This window comes from Hemitrygon akajei, chromosome 5 (genome assembly GCF_048418815.1).
Source record: "Hemitrygon akajei chromosome 5, sHemAka1.3, whole genome shotgun sequence".
Lineage (NCBI taxonomy): Eukaryota > Metazoa > Chordata > Chondrichthyes > Myliobatiformes > Dasyatidae > Hemitrygon > Hemitrygon akajei.
Genome location: NC_133128.1, coordinates 66,304,537 through 66,320,473, shown reverse-complemented (window position 1 = coordinate 66,320,473; position 15,937 = coordinate 66,304,537). Strand labels below are relative to the sequence as shown.

Below are 15,937 nucleotides of genomic sequence, written 5' to 3'. Positions count from 1 at the left end.
CTATAGTCAATGAACAGCAGCCTGATGTACAAGTTCCTGTTGTCCAGATGCTCCAGAGCAGAGTGAAGAGTCAGAGAAATCACATCTGTCATTCACATGTTGTGGCAGGAAGCGAATTGGAGAGCTTCTGAGTCATCTTTGAGGCAGAAGTTGATTTGCTCCATTATCAGCCTCTCAAGGCACTTCATTACCTTCCTTATGGCTGATGTAAGTGCCGGCAGGCAGTACTCGTTGAGACAGGTCATCATGCTCTTCGTCGGCACAAGTACAATCGATTCCTCTTTGGAGCAAGTGCGGACCCCTGGCCACACAAGTGAGAGGTTGATTAAGTACTTCAGCCAGTTGAACCCATCAAATGTTGATACTCAGCCTGGCGTGCTGTCTTGACCAGATGATTTTCCTGGATTTACCCTTTTGAAGGAAGCCCAGATATCAGATGCAGAGACTGAAATTACAGAGTCATCTGGAAATGTAGGGGCTTATGTGGGTATGTCATGGTTCTCTCAAAGCTTCTAATGATGTCTACTGAATTGCACAGAGTCTATGATCAGGTCAACCTGTCAAACTCACCAAATCATGTGAAAGAAACTTGATTTTTCTGTCGACATAACCAAGAAGATTGGTGATACAAATGGCTGTAAAAGATACTTGATAGAATGCCACGTAATGTCATTATCAGTGGTGCTGAAGCCTGAGAAATAAAAAAAAAATGTGGCCATAGGATCATAAATTGACCAAGAGGGACAAAAAGTAGAGAACTGTGGCAACATGACAATTTTCAAAAGTGAAGTAAGGTAGACGAACATGTTGCCCAAGGCTGTAACCGTTGATTTCACTACTGCATTTTAATGACTTGCACTTGGGTGCCCAGGGATAATTGCATGAGTGGTGAAGATTCTGCAGAGTGGTGATGGATTTACAGATGACATAAACAGGCTGGGGGAGGCATGTGGCAGATAGAAATTTATATAAAGAAGTGCAAAGTGGTGTGTTTTGAATAAATGTAAAAAGGTAAGAACAATTAGGATAAAATGAAGGTTAAAACAGTAAGAATAAAATTGTAAAGATCAGATTTTAAGTTGATGAAGAAAAATTGAGAGCTGGAAGTACAATTAAGAAATGTTTGAAGGCTGGATTGAGGAAACAGTTAGTACAAAAGCATCTTGAGCTATTAAGTAGAAAGCCCACAGTATGAAAGCAGGGAAGTTATGATGAAACATAACTTTATAAAACACTGGCACTTTATAAAACTGATTGCTTCAAATTCTCTCCAATACATACTGGAAATGTCAGAGAGGCAGCAAAGGTGTGAAAAGAGGGTCAAATAGACACGTACGTTCCTGCTGGTTTGAGGGACTTTTGATTTAATGTAAGGCTGTTAAAGTTGCGATTGTTTTTCCTGGAGCAGAAGGATATGAGAAAAGTGCTAAAGATAATGTGTGAAACAGGATTATTTCCATTGGTGGCAAGCTTGAAAAATGGGCACAGTTATGAAACAACTGGTAGAAGTGTAAAGTCTCGATATTCTGTGCCCTGCACCACCAGCGTCGTTACACAACCCACCCGGATGTCTGTTATATGCGACCCAGAAGCCAAGGCAACCCTCTGGCTTACCGGCAGTGTCATGAGTCCGCAACACTGCACCGCGTCCGGGTGGATAAAACTCTCCACGCTGCCCGTGTCAAACAGGCAGCTTGTCCTGCGCCCCTCCACCAGGATGTCCATCATTGACCTTGCGAGCTGGTTGGGAGCACTTTGGTCGAGGATCACGGAGGCCAGAGTTGAATCGCTGTTTTGGTCCAGCGCTGTGGGGTTTCTGGTAAGCACCCACGGATCGTAGGCGGTGCGAGGTGGAGCCGACCAAGATGGCCGCCCCCATGTCTCACACAGGCAAGATGGCGATGGCCAAGATGGCGACCCCCATGCCTCGCACGCGGCGCTGCTCGATCCCGCTCGTGGTTTGGACTTACAGGTCTTGGCAAAGTGGCCCTTCTTTCCGCAGCTGGAGCAGGTAGCTTCTTGGGCTGGGTAGCGTTTTCGGGGGTGCTTCTCGAGTCCGCAGAAGTAACACTTCGCAGACCTGTGACTGGCAGCAGCCGTGGTCGATTCGCCGGCGGGTTGTGGGGTCTGTGACATCCACGAGGCCGTCGGGAGATTGCATGCCTGGAGAGCATCAGAGCTGTGCAGAGCGGCCTCCAGCATGTCAGCCAGCTCAATCGCCGAATGTAAGGTAAGATCGGCGTGTTCGAGCAGCCGCTGGCGCCTATACACTGACCTGACCCCTGTGACGAAGGCGTCTCTTACTAGGAGCTCCGCATGCTGTTCGGCTGGCAGCCCCCTGCAATCACAGGCCCGTATGAGTGTCTGTAGGGCCCGGACAAACTCAGCGTTCGACTCTCTTGCCCGTTGCTGCTGCGTCACTAAGCGATATCGTGCATAGACGGTATTTACCAGCTGCAGGTATTGTCTTCTGAGGACGCTCATCACGCCGTCGTAACTCGGCTGGTCTCTAATCATCAAATAGACCCATGGACTGACCCTGGAGAGGAGAACTCTGCGCTTTGCGGTGGACTCAGTCACTTCAATCTCCTCTGGGAATGATTCGAAGCAGGCTAGCCAGAATTCGAATGCGTTGCCGGCCTCAGGTGTTCGCGGGTCAAGGTCTAATTTGTCGGGTCTCAGGATGTGCTCCATGCCTTAAAATTGTTGTTAATAAAATTGATGCACTATAAATTACTCCAAAAGACTGGAAGTAGAGTAAATACTGAAAGGCTTTTATGACTGACATAGTAGTGGTATCGGGGCAGGGGATGGCGAAGGGGAACCGTGAGTACTCGTCGATCATGTTAAGAAAATACACATTGCGGTCAGTGGAGGGAAGGGGGCTCTTAAATTCGACACTCAGATGCTCAAAGGGGCGGGTGGCCTTGATTAGTTGTGCCCTTTCGGGTTGGTAGAAGTGCAGTTTGCACTCTGCGCAGACTTGACAGTCCCTGGTCATCGTCCTGATCTCCTCAAGGGAGTAAGGCAGGTTCCAGGCTTTCACAAAGTGGAAAAGCTGGGTGACCCCCGGGTGGCAAAGATCTGCATGTAGGGCGTATAGCCAGTCGAGCTGCGCGCTGGCACACGTTCCCCGAGATAGGGCATTGGAAGGCTCATTGAGCTTCCCAGGCCTGTACAGGATGTCATAGTTGTAGGTGGAGAGTTTGATTCTCCACCTCAAAATTTGATCATTTTTGATTTTGCCCCGCTGTTGGTTGCTGAACATGAACGCAACTGAGCGCTGGTCAGTCAGCAAGGTGAACTTTTTGCCGGCGAAATAGTGCCTAATAGCTTCCACTATGGTCTGGGCTTCTTTCTCCACCGCGGAGTGCCGAATTTCAGGGCCTTGAAGGGTACAGGACAAGAACGCCACCGGTCTTCCCACCTGTTTGAGGGTAGCAGCCAGCGCGAAGTCGGAGGCGTCACTCTCTACTTGGAAGGGAATAGTCTCGTCCACCGCATACATTGCTGCTTTGGCAATGTCCCCTTTAATGCAGCTGAAGGCCATGCGGGCCTCGGCTGAGAGGGGAAATGTGGTGGACTTGTAGAGTAAATACTGAAAGGCTTTTATTAACAACAAAATGGATCCACGTCCATGCTGCACGACTCTCCTGGACTGTGGGAGGAGCAGTGACACAGTCACCTTTATTCAGGGGTCTGTGGGAGGAACCACAGGAGCAGTCAGCAGAGGGACGTGTCCAGGCATGTCCAGACCGATATACATGGTTTACCACAAGAAGAACGAGTGGTGACAAGACAAACATTTTAATGAAAGAAAAAAATTCCAGAGCTACAGGGAAAAGTATATGAATGAGACCCACTGCATTTCTCTTGTAGGGAGTTGTCACCTGCTCCAAGGATTCTCAGCTGTTGCCATTCTGTGATTGACTAGTCAGCTTCTTGTCAATCAGTTTGCTCCTTTAGCAAACACTGTTGGTGATGTCATTGAGAACAGATCATGTTCTGCTGGAGACCATGAAATGCTTAAGCTGCAGTCAAATGAATATTGAGGGCATTAGCAAAACTGGTTGAGAAATATTGTTAATCTTAGTGGGTATTTAAAGCAAACCACATTAAAATTTGAAAGTGGGCAATAAGAAGTCAAATGCAAGCGATTTTGGCAAAGAGTACGGAAGACAGATTTATGTAACAGATCATCCCAGTAGGTCATCAAAATGTACATAATCTTAAGAGGCAATTGGATGCAGTCATTGTGTTGGAATGTGTTATGCTCAGAAGTGATGTAAGCAAGGTGACAACAGGAAGAGATACATGCAAGGTCACTCACCTTTTCCAGAACATAATAAAATATATCCCAAAAGTTCCCAAGTACAGTTATGATTTGTTCTTTATTATGTTAACAAGTATTTTTGTTTTGTCCCAACATCTTCATTTAAGTGATCCTGGTAGTATTGGATCAAACAAAGACCAGAATGTTCCTGTAATGAACCAGGACAAATATAGATAGGTTAATGATTTTAGTATCTCACTAAAAATACTGCAGCAAATCTGAATGGAGATTCTTTAGTCTCATTTGGTGCCTCGTCCCACTTTGATGTCAGATGCTGGCACTGAGAGATTTATCATTGTGTTCATTAATTTGTTTGTCCTTTGGAGCGAAAATGTTGCTGGTAGTAGGATAATTACATTCAGTAACTCTCAATAATTGAACTGAGGGTCTAATTTTCTCTTATTCTCTGCAGCAAAGAAAACAAGGCGAAGTTGTGTGCAGCAAATTGTAAAATTTTAGCCTAGCATTTATTTCTCTCACACTAGCCGTCTTTGCGTGTTACTACAGATTTATCAGGCATGGATTCAGTCATTGTGTCTATTTTAGTCATCAATGTCACCACCTTCTTCAGCAGGCCTTGGGGTCAAAGTGATTGCTTTCACTCTGTTTTGTTGGTTTTGAGATGACTGATAGGAGAGTGTTCCACAGAAGGAGCAGGGGGTGCCTGATGAAATGGGAGAACTGATAGTCAGTGGGGAGTAGCACTCCTTCCACAACTAACATGGGAATTCAGCAGGTACACAGTGCACAGACTCAAGGTTCCCAAAGCTGTCCAGAAATCTGCTCCGCTTGACTGGTCGTGGATCAGAATTTCTCAGGAATTGTAGGTTATGATACACCTCTTAAAGGAGGCTTTGAGCACACCCTTGCAATTTTTCCTCAGTCTGCCATCTGATCTCGTCCCATCACAGATCTTTGAATGGAATGTCTGCATTTTAAGTTTGGTGGATTTAATTGATACTTGCCACCCTGCTGTGTTTTCCTTTGTAAATTTGAGCTTACTGTTTGTAAGTGAATTTCTATACGTGCATTTTATAATGCAGGCAATTAATTCATTAAAAATATTGTATCTTGTGTTGTTCAATTCATTAATTGTAAATTACGTTGATTATTAGGAGCTCCCCATAACTTTTCACAAGAACATTAAATGTTAATTCATTTATCTTGTCCAAAGCTACATTGTGAAGGTCATGGAAATTAATGATAGAGTTCAATGTTAATGTACCAGAATCACAAGGCTCCCTATTTACAGCATCCTGTATTCCTTTGTAGATCACTCCAAAACTGAGATGTACCTAAAGTGTTTCAGAAAGCTTTTTTTCTTTGCCACGTGATGAATGATACAGGGACAGAAACATTCATGTGTTTCTGCCTGATTGTGATACTTTTTTGTAGCTCTGCCATGGTCTTGCTCTACATGCTGAATGTTACCTTTTTAACTTACCTGGAGGGTTTTGCAGCCAGTGAACTAAATTCTCTTTGCTTTTGCTTGGCAGGAATTACAGAATGGAATTGGAATCCAGAAGAGTGCTGTCGCTCGTTTGAACGTGACAGGAGAGGAGATTATTGGACAGTCATCAAAACCTGATGGTGACATCCTCAAAGAGAAACTGTGTGAGCTGAACAGACGTTGGCAGGAAATTTGCAGACAGGTGGATGAAAGAAAGAGAAGGTAATCTCATGGCTTTGCTTCTGTGCAGCTGCTCTCAATGTGCCATAACTAATCATTCCCTTATTCAAGACGCACTATTCATTTAAAGTACAAAATAGCCTGGCTTTGACGTTTAGCTAGATTTGAGGTTTATTTTTAAAAAATCAATGGAAATTTCTTCACAGACTCACCCAACCATCTGCTGCTATGGAAATAAGCTGGCAAATGTGTGCCTTTCATTCCTTTTTTCTGAATTCAAATGCATATATTAATTATGGACTGGAGTAAGCCACTTGGTCCATGAGCTTGCCCTGCTGTTCAATGTGATTTTGGCTGATCTGATTCTATTTTCAATTCTTCTTTCCCTCCAGCCTTTATAATCATTCACTCATTTGCTTATCTTGAATCTATTTCTCACTGATTTAATATATTTTAAAGCTCTGGTTCCACCACTCTGAAGATTAGTGTTCCAAAGACTCTGATCCCAAGTTCTGAAGTCTGCACAAGCGGAAGGTTGCTGTCCACACCCACCCTGTCAAGACCACTCAAGATACGACATGCCTCAATGAGGTTTCTTTCCAGTTTGTCAAAATTCCCATGGAATCACCCAGCCTATCCGATCTTTGTTTCTAAGATATCACACTCATTCTAGGTTCTCCCTTATCTATTTTTACTGGTCTCTTTCCAATGCATTTACACACTGGCTTAGTTCTCCAGAACTGTTCTTAACCAATGCTCTATACAAATCAAACTTTCAAAAGATTTCAAAGTATGTTTATTTTCAAAGAATATATAAAATATACAACCTTGAGATTTGTTTGCTTACAGGCAGTCACTAAGCAATAAATCTGAAAGAACCCAATTTAAAAAACTGACCAACACCTGATGTACAGAGAAAGGGATAAAAAACACAATTATGCAAACAGAAGAAGTGAGCAACAGCATTCCAAACCAAAAATGTGTCCTTAAATATGCACCCTGGAGCAGGCCCAAAGCCTCAGTGTCAGTCCATATTAGCAGACATGAAGTACAACAGCTGGGGCAGTCTTTGTAGCCTCGGTGCCATAGATTGAGGAGTGAACTTCGTGGGAGAGCGAGCAATGTCATTCTGGTCCATCTGAGCCGGCATGTAAATCGTCCAAAGAGCGTATTGCACCTTGTACTAGGACCCAGGCCCTTGTGTAGTAAAATGCACCAGGCCTAGACCACGCCAACCAGCGATTTGTTTTGGGCCCAGGTTTCGCTGCTCAGCCTTAATCCGTTCTGATTTCTCCAAGTCAGCTTGGCGCCCAGAGCATTCCAACCTCACACCTTGGGCCAGTTGTTTGGGTAATAGAACTCCTCTGCCTTGACTTCCCATCTCCGAATGGCTCACTCCATCTGCTTCGATTCTGCAATGTAGCAGCACGGTTCATCTCGTGAATTCACATTCACCTCCGCTGGCCCCTTTATTGTTTGCAGAGACAATTTACCACAATTTACTTCAGAAATGGTGTTATTAAACTTAACAGTTCTATATTCCAGGCAATATTCAATGGCATTCTATTAGCTTTCCAAATTATTTAGATACATGCATACTGGCCATTTATCAAAATGTCTCAATCCCACTGTATTAGACTTTTCACTAGTTACCAATACTTTCTTATTTTACTTGCCAAGCTTTCCATTTTCCCACATTATAACCCATTTGCCAAATCTTTGCCCACTCACTTAATTCAGCAATGTTCTGTTCTTTCCTCCTGATATCCACTTCACAATTTTTGATCGATCTTTATTTTGAACATATTTAGCAACTGTCACAAACATGAGAAAATCTGCATCTGCTGTAAATCCAAAGCAACAAACACAAAATGCTGGAGAAACTCAGAAGGACAGGCAGCATCTGTGGAAAGTAGTAAATAGCTGCCGTTTCAGACCGAGACTCTTCTTCAGGACTGAGAGAGAAGGGGCGAGATGCCTGGGGGAAGGGGAAAGAGTCTAGCTGGAAGGTGAAAGGTGAAGCCAGATGAATGGGAAAGGTGAAGGACCAGAGAAGAGAGAATCTGATAGGAGAGGAGAGTAGATTATAGGGGTAAGAGAAGGAGGAGGTGGACCTAGAGGGAAGTAATATCTGCTTTCCTTTATCATACATCTACCACAGTCTCCAAGTTCATACACCTGCTCCACAGTCTGGCTTGACCTGACCCCTAACCTTCACCCTTCCTCTGTTCATCAATCACCTCAGGCTCCTGTCACACCGTTCTTTCTCTCTTCTTTATACTGACCACCTCGCCTCTCCGCTCTCAATCCTGAGCCAAGGTTTCAACCCAACATGTCTCATACCCCTTTGCCTTCACAAAAACTGCTGAACCCAATGAGATCCTTCGGAAAATTGTTTGTTGCATCTACAGTCTCTTGTATCCTCAAACGGTCCATATACCCTTTGACAAGAAAATTTTCTCATTATTAGCCTGGTAAATCTGTTGTGGACTGCCTCCAGTGCTACTATGTCCCTTTTAGGTAAGGGGACTAAAACTTTACAGTTTTACCTGGCTGGCCTCATCAATATCCTAGCCAGCTTAAACAATACCTCCCTATTCATAAACTCCAACCACTTTCACAACAAAGGCCACCATGAACTCAAGCATGACTTCCTTTTCACAAAACTTTGTTGACTTTGCTTGATTACCTTTAATTTCTTTTTAAGTGCCTTTGCTTATATATAATAGTAGTTTCTAACAATTTCCCTCCCTCTCTGATACAAGCCTAATTGGCTTATATTTCTGGTTTTCTATCGTCCTCTCATTTTTGAGTAAACTATGGCATCTAATCAGGGGAACCAACAAGAATATTCCCAACAAGTATCCATTTCCTGATCCAATAGCATTGCTTGTCACTGGAAGAAAACAAACATATTTCATACAATATACAAATGTAGCACAAAGTGTTATATCTCAGTTCGTGGAGTATAAGAAATAAGGTGAATGATCTTGTTGCACTATTTCATATTATTAGGTATGATATTGTGGCCATCACTGAATTGTGGCTAAAGAATGGTTATGGTTGGGAGCTGAATGTCCACAGTTACACATTGTGTCAGAGGGACAGGAAGGCCAGCAGTGGGGTGGTGTGACTCTGCTGGTAAAGAAAGGCATCAAATCAGTGAAAAGTTGTGATATTGAATCCTTGTGGGTCGAGTTAAGAAACTGTAAGGGTAAAAGGACCTTGATGGCAGTTATATGCTGGGCTCCCAACAGTAGCTGGGATGTGGACCACAGATTGCAACAGGAAATAGAAAAGGGCAATGTTATGATAGTCATGGGAGATTTCAATGTGCAGGTTGACTGGGAAAAACAGGTTGGAAATGGATCCCAAGAGTTTGTTGAATGCCTATGCGATGGTTTGTTAGAGCAGTTTGGCTTTGTGCCTACCAGGGGATCAACTATACTGGATTAGGTGTTATGTAATGAAGCAGAGGTGATCAGGGAGCTTAAGGTGAAAGAACCTTTTGGAGACAGTGATCACAATATGATTGAGTTCAACTTGAAATTTGACAGGGAGAAAGTAAAGTCTGATGTAGCTGTATTTCAGTGGAGTAAAGGAAATTACAGTGGTATGAAATAAGAGTTGGCCAAAGTAAAATGGAAAGAGATTCTGACAGGTGTGACAGCAGAGCAGCAGTGGTGTGACTTTCTAGGAAAAATGAGGAAGGTGCAGGATATATTCCAAAAACAAAGAAATACTCAAATGGCAAAATAATACAACCATGGCTGACAAGGAAAGTCAAAACTAATGAAAAAGTAAAAATTAGTGTGAGGACAGAGGATTGGGAGGCTTTTAAACCCCTACAGAGAACAAATAAAAGAATCATTAGAAGGGAAAAGATGAAGTATGAAAGCAGGCTAGCAAACAATATCAAAGTGGATAGTAATATCTTTATACAAATATGTAAAAACTAAAAGAGCAATGAGAGTGTGTCAGATGTTGAAGGGTGTGAGGGAAGAGGAGTGAGAGCAGTTACTACTACAAGGGAGAAAGTGCTCAAAAAGCTGAAAGACCAAAGGGCACTAAGTCACCCGGGTCAGATGAACTGCACCCCAAAGTTCTGAAATATGTAGCGGTAGAGATAGTGGAGGCATTAGTAATGATCTTTCAAAAATCATTGGTGCCAGAGGATGGGAAAATTACAAATGTCACTCCTTTCTTTAAGAAAGGAGGAAGGCAGTAGAAAGGAAATTATAGACCAGTTTGCCTGGACTCACTGATTGAGAAGATGTTGGAGCCAGTTGCTAAGCATGATGTTATGGAGTACTTAGTGACACAGGACAAGATAGGACAAACTCGGAATTAATTTCCTTAAGGGAAAACCTTGCGTAACAAACCTGTTGGAATTCTTTGAGGAGGTATAGGGAGATGTAGGATAGATAAAGGGGATTTAGTGATGTTATATATTTGCACTTTCAGAAGGCCTTTGACAAGGTGTCACATATGAGGCTACTTATCAAGTTAAGAGCCTTTACAGGAAAGTTACGGGCATGGTTAGAGCATTGGCTGCTTGGTAGGAGGCAGTGAGTGGAAATAAAAGGGTCCTTTTCTAGGTGGCTGCCAGTGACTAGTGGTGTCCTGCAGGGATCGGTGTTGGGACCACTTTTTATGGTCTATATCAATGATTTAGATGATGGAACAGATGGCTTTGTTGCCAAGTTTTCAGATAGTACGAAGATTAGTGGAGGGGCAAGTAGTGCTGAGGAAACAGGTAGGCTCCAGAAACACTTAGACAGATTAGGAGAATGGGCAAAAGAGTTGCAAATGAAATATAATGTTGGAAAATGCATGGTCATGCACTTAGTAGTAGAAATAAATGTGTAGACTATTTTCTAAACAGGGAGAAAATCCAAAAATCTGAGATGCAAAGGGTCTTGGGAGTCCTCATGCAGAACACCCTAAGGGTTAACTTGCAGGTATTTTTGGTAGTGAGGAAAGCAAATGCAATGTTAACATTTGTTTCAAGAGGTCTAGAATACAAAAGCAGGGATGTGATGCTGAGGCTTTATTAGGCACTGGTGAGGCCTCACCTTGAGTATTGTGAACAGTTTTGGCCTCCTCATCTTAGAAGAGATGTGCTGGAGAGGGTCCAGAGGAGGTTCACAAGATTCATTCTGGGAATGAATGAAAGGGTTATCATATGAGGAATGTTTCTGTGAAAAATGAGGGAAGAGCAAGACAGATATATTCCAAATAAGAAGAAATGTTTGAATGGAAGAAGGACACTATCATGGCTGACAAGTGAAGACAGAGCCAAAGTAAAAGCAAAAGAGAGGGCATACAGGAAGCCAAAGTCAGTGGGAAGATAGAGGATTGGGATGCTTATAAGAACTTGCAGAAGGAAACTAAGAAGGTCATTAGGAAGGAGAAGATGAATTATAAATGGAAGCTGGTGACTAATATCAAAGAAGATACTAAAAGCTTTTTTAAGTATAAAGGGTAAAAGAGAATCGAGGGTAGATATAGGACCAATAGAAAATGACGCTGGAGATATTATAATGAGCGACGCAGAGTTGTCAGAGGAACTGAATGCGTATTTTGCATCAGTCTTCACTGAGGAAGACATCTGCAAAATACCAGATATTCAAGAGTATCAGGGTAGTGAAGTTTGTGCAGTTAAAATTACGACCTGGAAGGTGCTCAGGAAGCTTAATGGTCTGAGGGTGGATAAATCTCCTGGACCTGGGATCTGAAAGAAGTAGCTGGGGAGATTGCGGCGGCATTAACAATGATCTTTCAAGAATCGATAGATTCTGGCATTCCACCAGATGACTGGAAAATTGCAAATGTTACTCCGCTATTTGAAAAGGGTGGGAGGCAGCATAAATGAAACTATAGACCTGTTAGCCTGACATCAGTGGTTGGGAAGTTGTTGGAATTGATTGTTAGGGATGAGATTACCGAGTACCTGGAGGCACATGACAAGATAGGCCAAAGCCAGCATGGTTTCCTGAGAGGAAAATCCTGCTTGACTAACCTACTGCAATTTTTTGAGGAAATTACAAGCAGGGTAGACAAAGGAGATGCAGTAGATGTTGTGTACTTAGACTTTCAGAAGGCCTTTGACAAGGTGCTGCACATGAGGCTGCTTAATAAGATAAGTTCCCATGGAATTACAGGGGAGTTACTAACGTGGGTTGAGCATTGGCTGATCGGCAGAAAACAGAGAGTGAGAGTAAAGGGATCCAATCTGGCTGGCTGCCAGTTACCAGTGGAGCTCCACAGGGGTCGTTGTTGGGACTGCTGCTTTTTACAATGTATGTCAATGATTTGGACAATGGGACTAATGGATTTGTGGCTAAATTTGCCGATGATATAAAGATAGGTGGAGGAGTGGGTAGTGTTGAAGGAACAGAGAGCCTGCACAGAGTCTTAGATAGTTTAGGGGAATGGGCAAAGAAGTGGCAAATGAAATACTATGTTGGAAAGTGTAGGGTCATGCACTTTGGTGGAAGAAATAAACGGCAGACTATTATTTAGATGGGGGGAGAATTCAAAATGCGGAGATGCAAAGGGACTTGGAAGTCCTTGTGCAAGATATCCTAAAAGTTAACCTCCAGGTTGAGTCGGTGGTGAAGAAGGCAAATGCAATGTTGGCATTCATTTCTAGAGGTATAGAACATAAGCGCAGGGATGTGATGCTGAGGCTCAAATAGCACTCCTGAGACCACACTTGGAGCATTGTGTGCGGTTTTGGGCTTCTTGTCCTATACCTTATGGTCTTATGACATCTCTGGGTCTACTCGCTAGAATTTAGATGTATGAGGGGGCATCTAATTGAAACCTTTTGAATGTTGAAAGGCCAAGACAGGGTAGATGGGATGTTTCCCATGGTGGTGGAAGAGTAGGATAAGGGGGCACAAGCCTCAGGATAGAGGTGTGTCCATTTAAAACAGAGATGCGGAAAAATTTCTTTAGCCAGATGGTGGTGAATTTGTGGAGTTTATTACCAGATGCAGCTCTGGAGGCCAGGTCATTGGGTGTATTTAAGGCAGAGCTTGATCATTTCTTGATTTGACATGACACCAAAGGTTACAGGGAGGAGGATGGGAAGTGGGGCTGAGGAGGGGGAAAAAAAGATCAGCCTTGATTGAATGGCAGAACAGACTTGATGCACTACATGGTGTAATTCTGCTCCTATGTTTTCTGGTGTTATATTTTGCAACACACACACGATGCTGGTGGAGCTCAGCAGCTCAGGTACCATCTAAGGAAATGAATGGACGGTCGACGTTTAGGACCGAGACCCTTTCCTGAGGACTTGCTGGAATAATAAGGTTGGGGGACAGGAATGAGGCTAGCTGGAAGGTGATAGGTGAAGCCAGGTGGGTGGGAAATGACAAGGGCTGGGAAAGAAGGGATCTGATAGGAGAGGAGAGTGGACCATAGCAGAAAGGGAAGGAGAAGATCCAGGAGGATGTAATAGGCAGATGAAGCCATGCCTCCTGGCTTCACCTGTCTCTTTCCAGCTAGCTTCCTTCCCCTCACCCCACCTTTTAATTCTGGCATCTTCCCCCTTCCTTCTCCATCCTTGACCCAAAATATTGACTATCTATTCATTTCCATTGATGCTGCCTGACCTGCTGAGTTCCTCCAGACTATGTGTGTGTTGCTTTGGATTTCTAGCATCTGCAGACTTACTCATGTTAAAGATATTTTGCTGTCCATCAGCGCACAAAGACACCGGGTTTCCTTTCGTTCATTCCATTTTTTTGTCATATTACAATAATTGATCCTTTTGATAAATGCTGATATCTGAACAAAAATACTAGCAAGAAAATATATTATTCAGAGCTTCATGTAGATGTAGATAATTAAGAGAATGTTTTGCACAGTGGTAGGAATAGAAGAAGCAGTAAATATTAATACTGTGGAGAACCTGATATCTCTTGAGGTGTCTAAAGTATCTTTTTGTTCAGGATGCAATTAAAATAATCATGTTTACAAGCATCGATAGCTAGTGCTCTATACTCTATCATGTTTCTTTTTATTGTATTAACATGCTGTTCAGTCTGAACTTCAATGTTGTGTTCCCAGATTATTAAAAATCCGTAAGATTGATTGTACGATTAGAACTGAAGCAGCAATGCGCCATTTACCTTTGAAATTAACTTTTGCCTGTGTACAGTCACTAGATGTTATCCTGCATTTTAACTCAGCCTACTGGCACAGGAAGGTCAGATGGGTTATAAAAATTGTTGTCAGTTTTGTCAGGCCGGGATCATGATCCCACCCTTCCCTACTGTATCCAGTGTGCAAGGATACAGGTTAGGGATGCAGCGCTCTCCCAAAAGCCACCAGCTTTGTTAAATTACAGATTCTCCATCTTGAAGAGGCACAACACAAATTCAGCTCCAGGGACTTGGGAGGTGAGTGCTGCTAAATGCACCAGCAAAAAGACAGGGTAAATCAGGTCACTTTTAGGATACTGTCAGTGGAAGAGCCTTCTGTTGACCCACAAGGCTCCTTTCTTTGCTTAGCCATTCACCTCCCACATTGCTTTCTAAACTCAGTTCATGCCCCCCTTCCCATTGCCTTTGCCACTAACTTTCCAGGTTTACCATGACCCGCATGTCATTATTGCCAGCTTTGAGAAACAGGCAATGCAGAGAAAAGGAAACAAGGCTTAGAACAAAATCTGCACATGAACCGCATTTGGACATTACTGCAGGCCCAATGCTAACGTGCTTGGAATAAAAGTGAGGATAGATGACCCCTTCAAAGAAGGATCGGTAGTGTAGTTGTTAGCATAACATTGTTGCAGCGCCAATGGCCCAGGTTCAGTTCCCCCACTCTCTGTAAGGAGTTTATATGTTCTGCCCATGGCTGCTGTTGTACAAATATATATCAAATAAATGAAGGCACACACTCAGGAGGAGATGTTAACTTGTATATTCACTTTGCAGAGAAAGCATCAAATCAACACACATGCATAAGTTATCAGTCAATAATTAGTGCTAAGGGGAGTCATTGCACTAAAAGAAATAGATCCATATAGATAACAGCTGCATGGGTTTCTTCTGGGTGCTCGATTTCTGCCCACATTCCAATGACGTATGGGTAAGGATGTTAATTGGCCACATAGATGTAATTGGGCGCTGTGGTCTCATTGGGGCAGAAGGGCCTGATACCATGTTGTATCTCTAGATAAGAATAAAATGAAATAATAAAGCTTGTTATGAGAACTTATAGCATTTCCAAGAATGAAGGGCACTGAGGACTCTTTCAGCCATGTTGCAAATTTTTGGTTTGGTACCTGGCATTCATTTTTGGGACTGGCCTTGAATCATCCTTGCCCATTGGTGCAGTCCACCAATGCAGTGGTTGGGCAGGCAGTGGACAGGTAATCTTCTGGTGAAGTGGAGGTGGTTGGAGAGGGGCAAGGAAATAGTAATGTCATTGGGTGAAGCTGGGGAATTGAGATTTGGTAGGAGAACTTCTCCATCTGAGGCCCTCCACTGATCAGGGGCTGTCAAGAATACATGGACTGATACAGTTTGGCACCGGCGGTGTTGCAGGAGTTCCCAGTCAGTGTTGAACTTAATGGAGGACTGCCTTAGTGACTCCAGCTCCAGATTTTTCCTTTGGGTTTACTCCTGGAGCCATTCCCATGAGGGATATAGCCACAAGGCAGTGGAAGTTTGAAATCAGAGCTTTCCTTTTCCTAGATGAGTTGTCAACCATGGCCAACGAGTTCCATCTGCCCAAAGCAACTGGTTTTAAAGTGCCAATAACCTGCCTTTGCCCCTTCTCCTGTCAGTAGAAATGGTTCCAGTGGGCTTAGTAACAAAGCCACACATGAAGGCTAAGAGCTGGACTTTGTTGTCAGAGGCTATTTGAGATAAACCAATTTGGGAGCATTCAGTAAGTAGTACTACCATTCTCGACTATGACAGCCTTATAAAACCTTGTTTTCCATCAGGACCAGT

General features: G+C 43.3%; 1 protein-coding gene across 9 annotated transcripts in view; it reads left to right on the top strand.

Moving 5' to 3' along the window:
• The window catches only part of dmd (dystrophin), a 1,932,045-nt gene that overhangs the window by 1,333,865 nt on the left and 582,243 nt on the right, over positions 1-15,937 (top strand). For all 9 annotated transcript variants that reach the window (XM_073045659.1, XM_073045653.1, XM_073045656.1 and 6 more), the window contains one exon: positions 5,830-6,005. In XM_073045659.1, the coding sequence (XP_072901760.1) occupies positions 5,830-6,005 (176 nt within the window). The remainder of the gene's footprint in view (positions 1-5,829; positions 6,006-15,937) is intronic.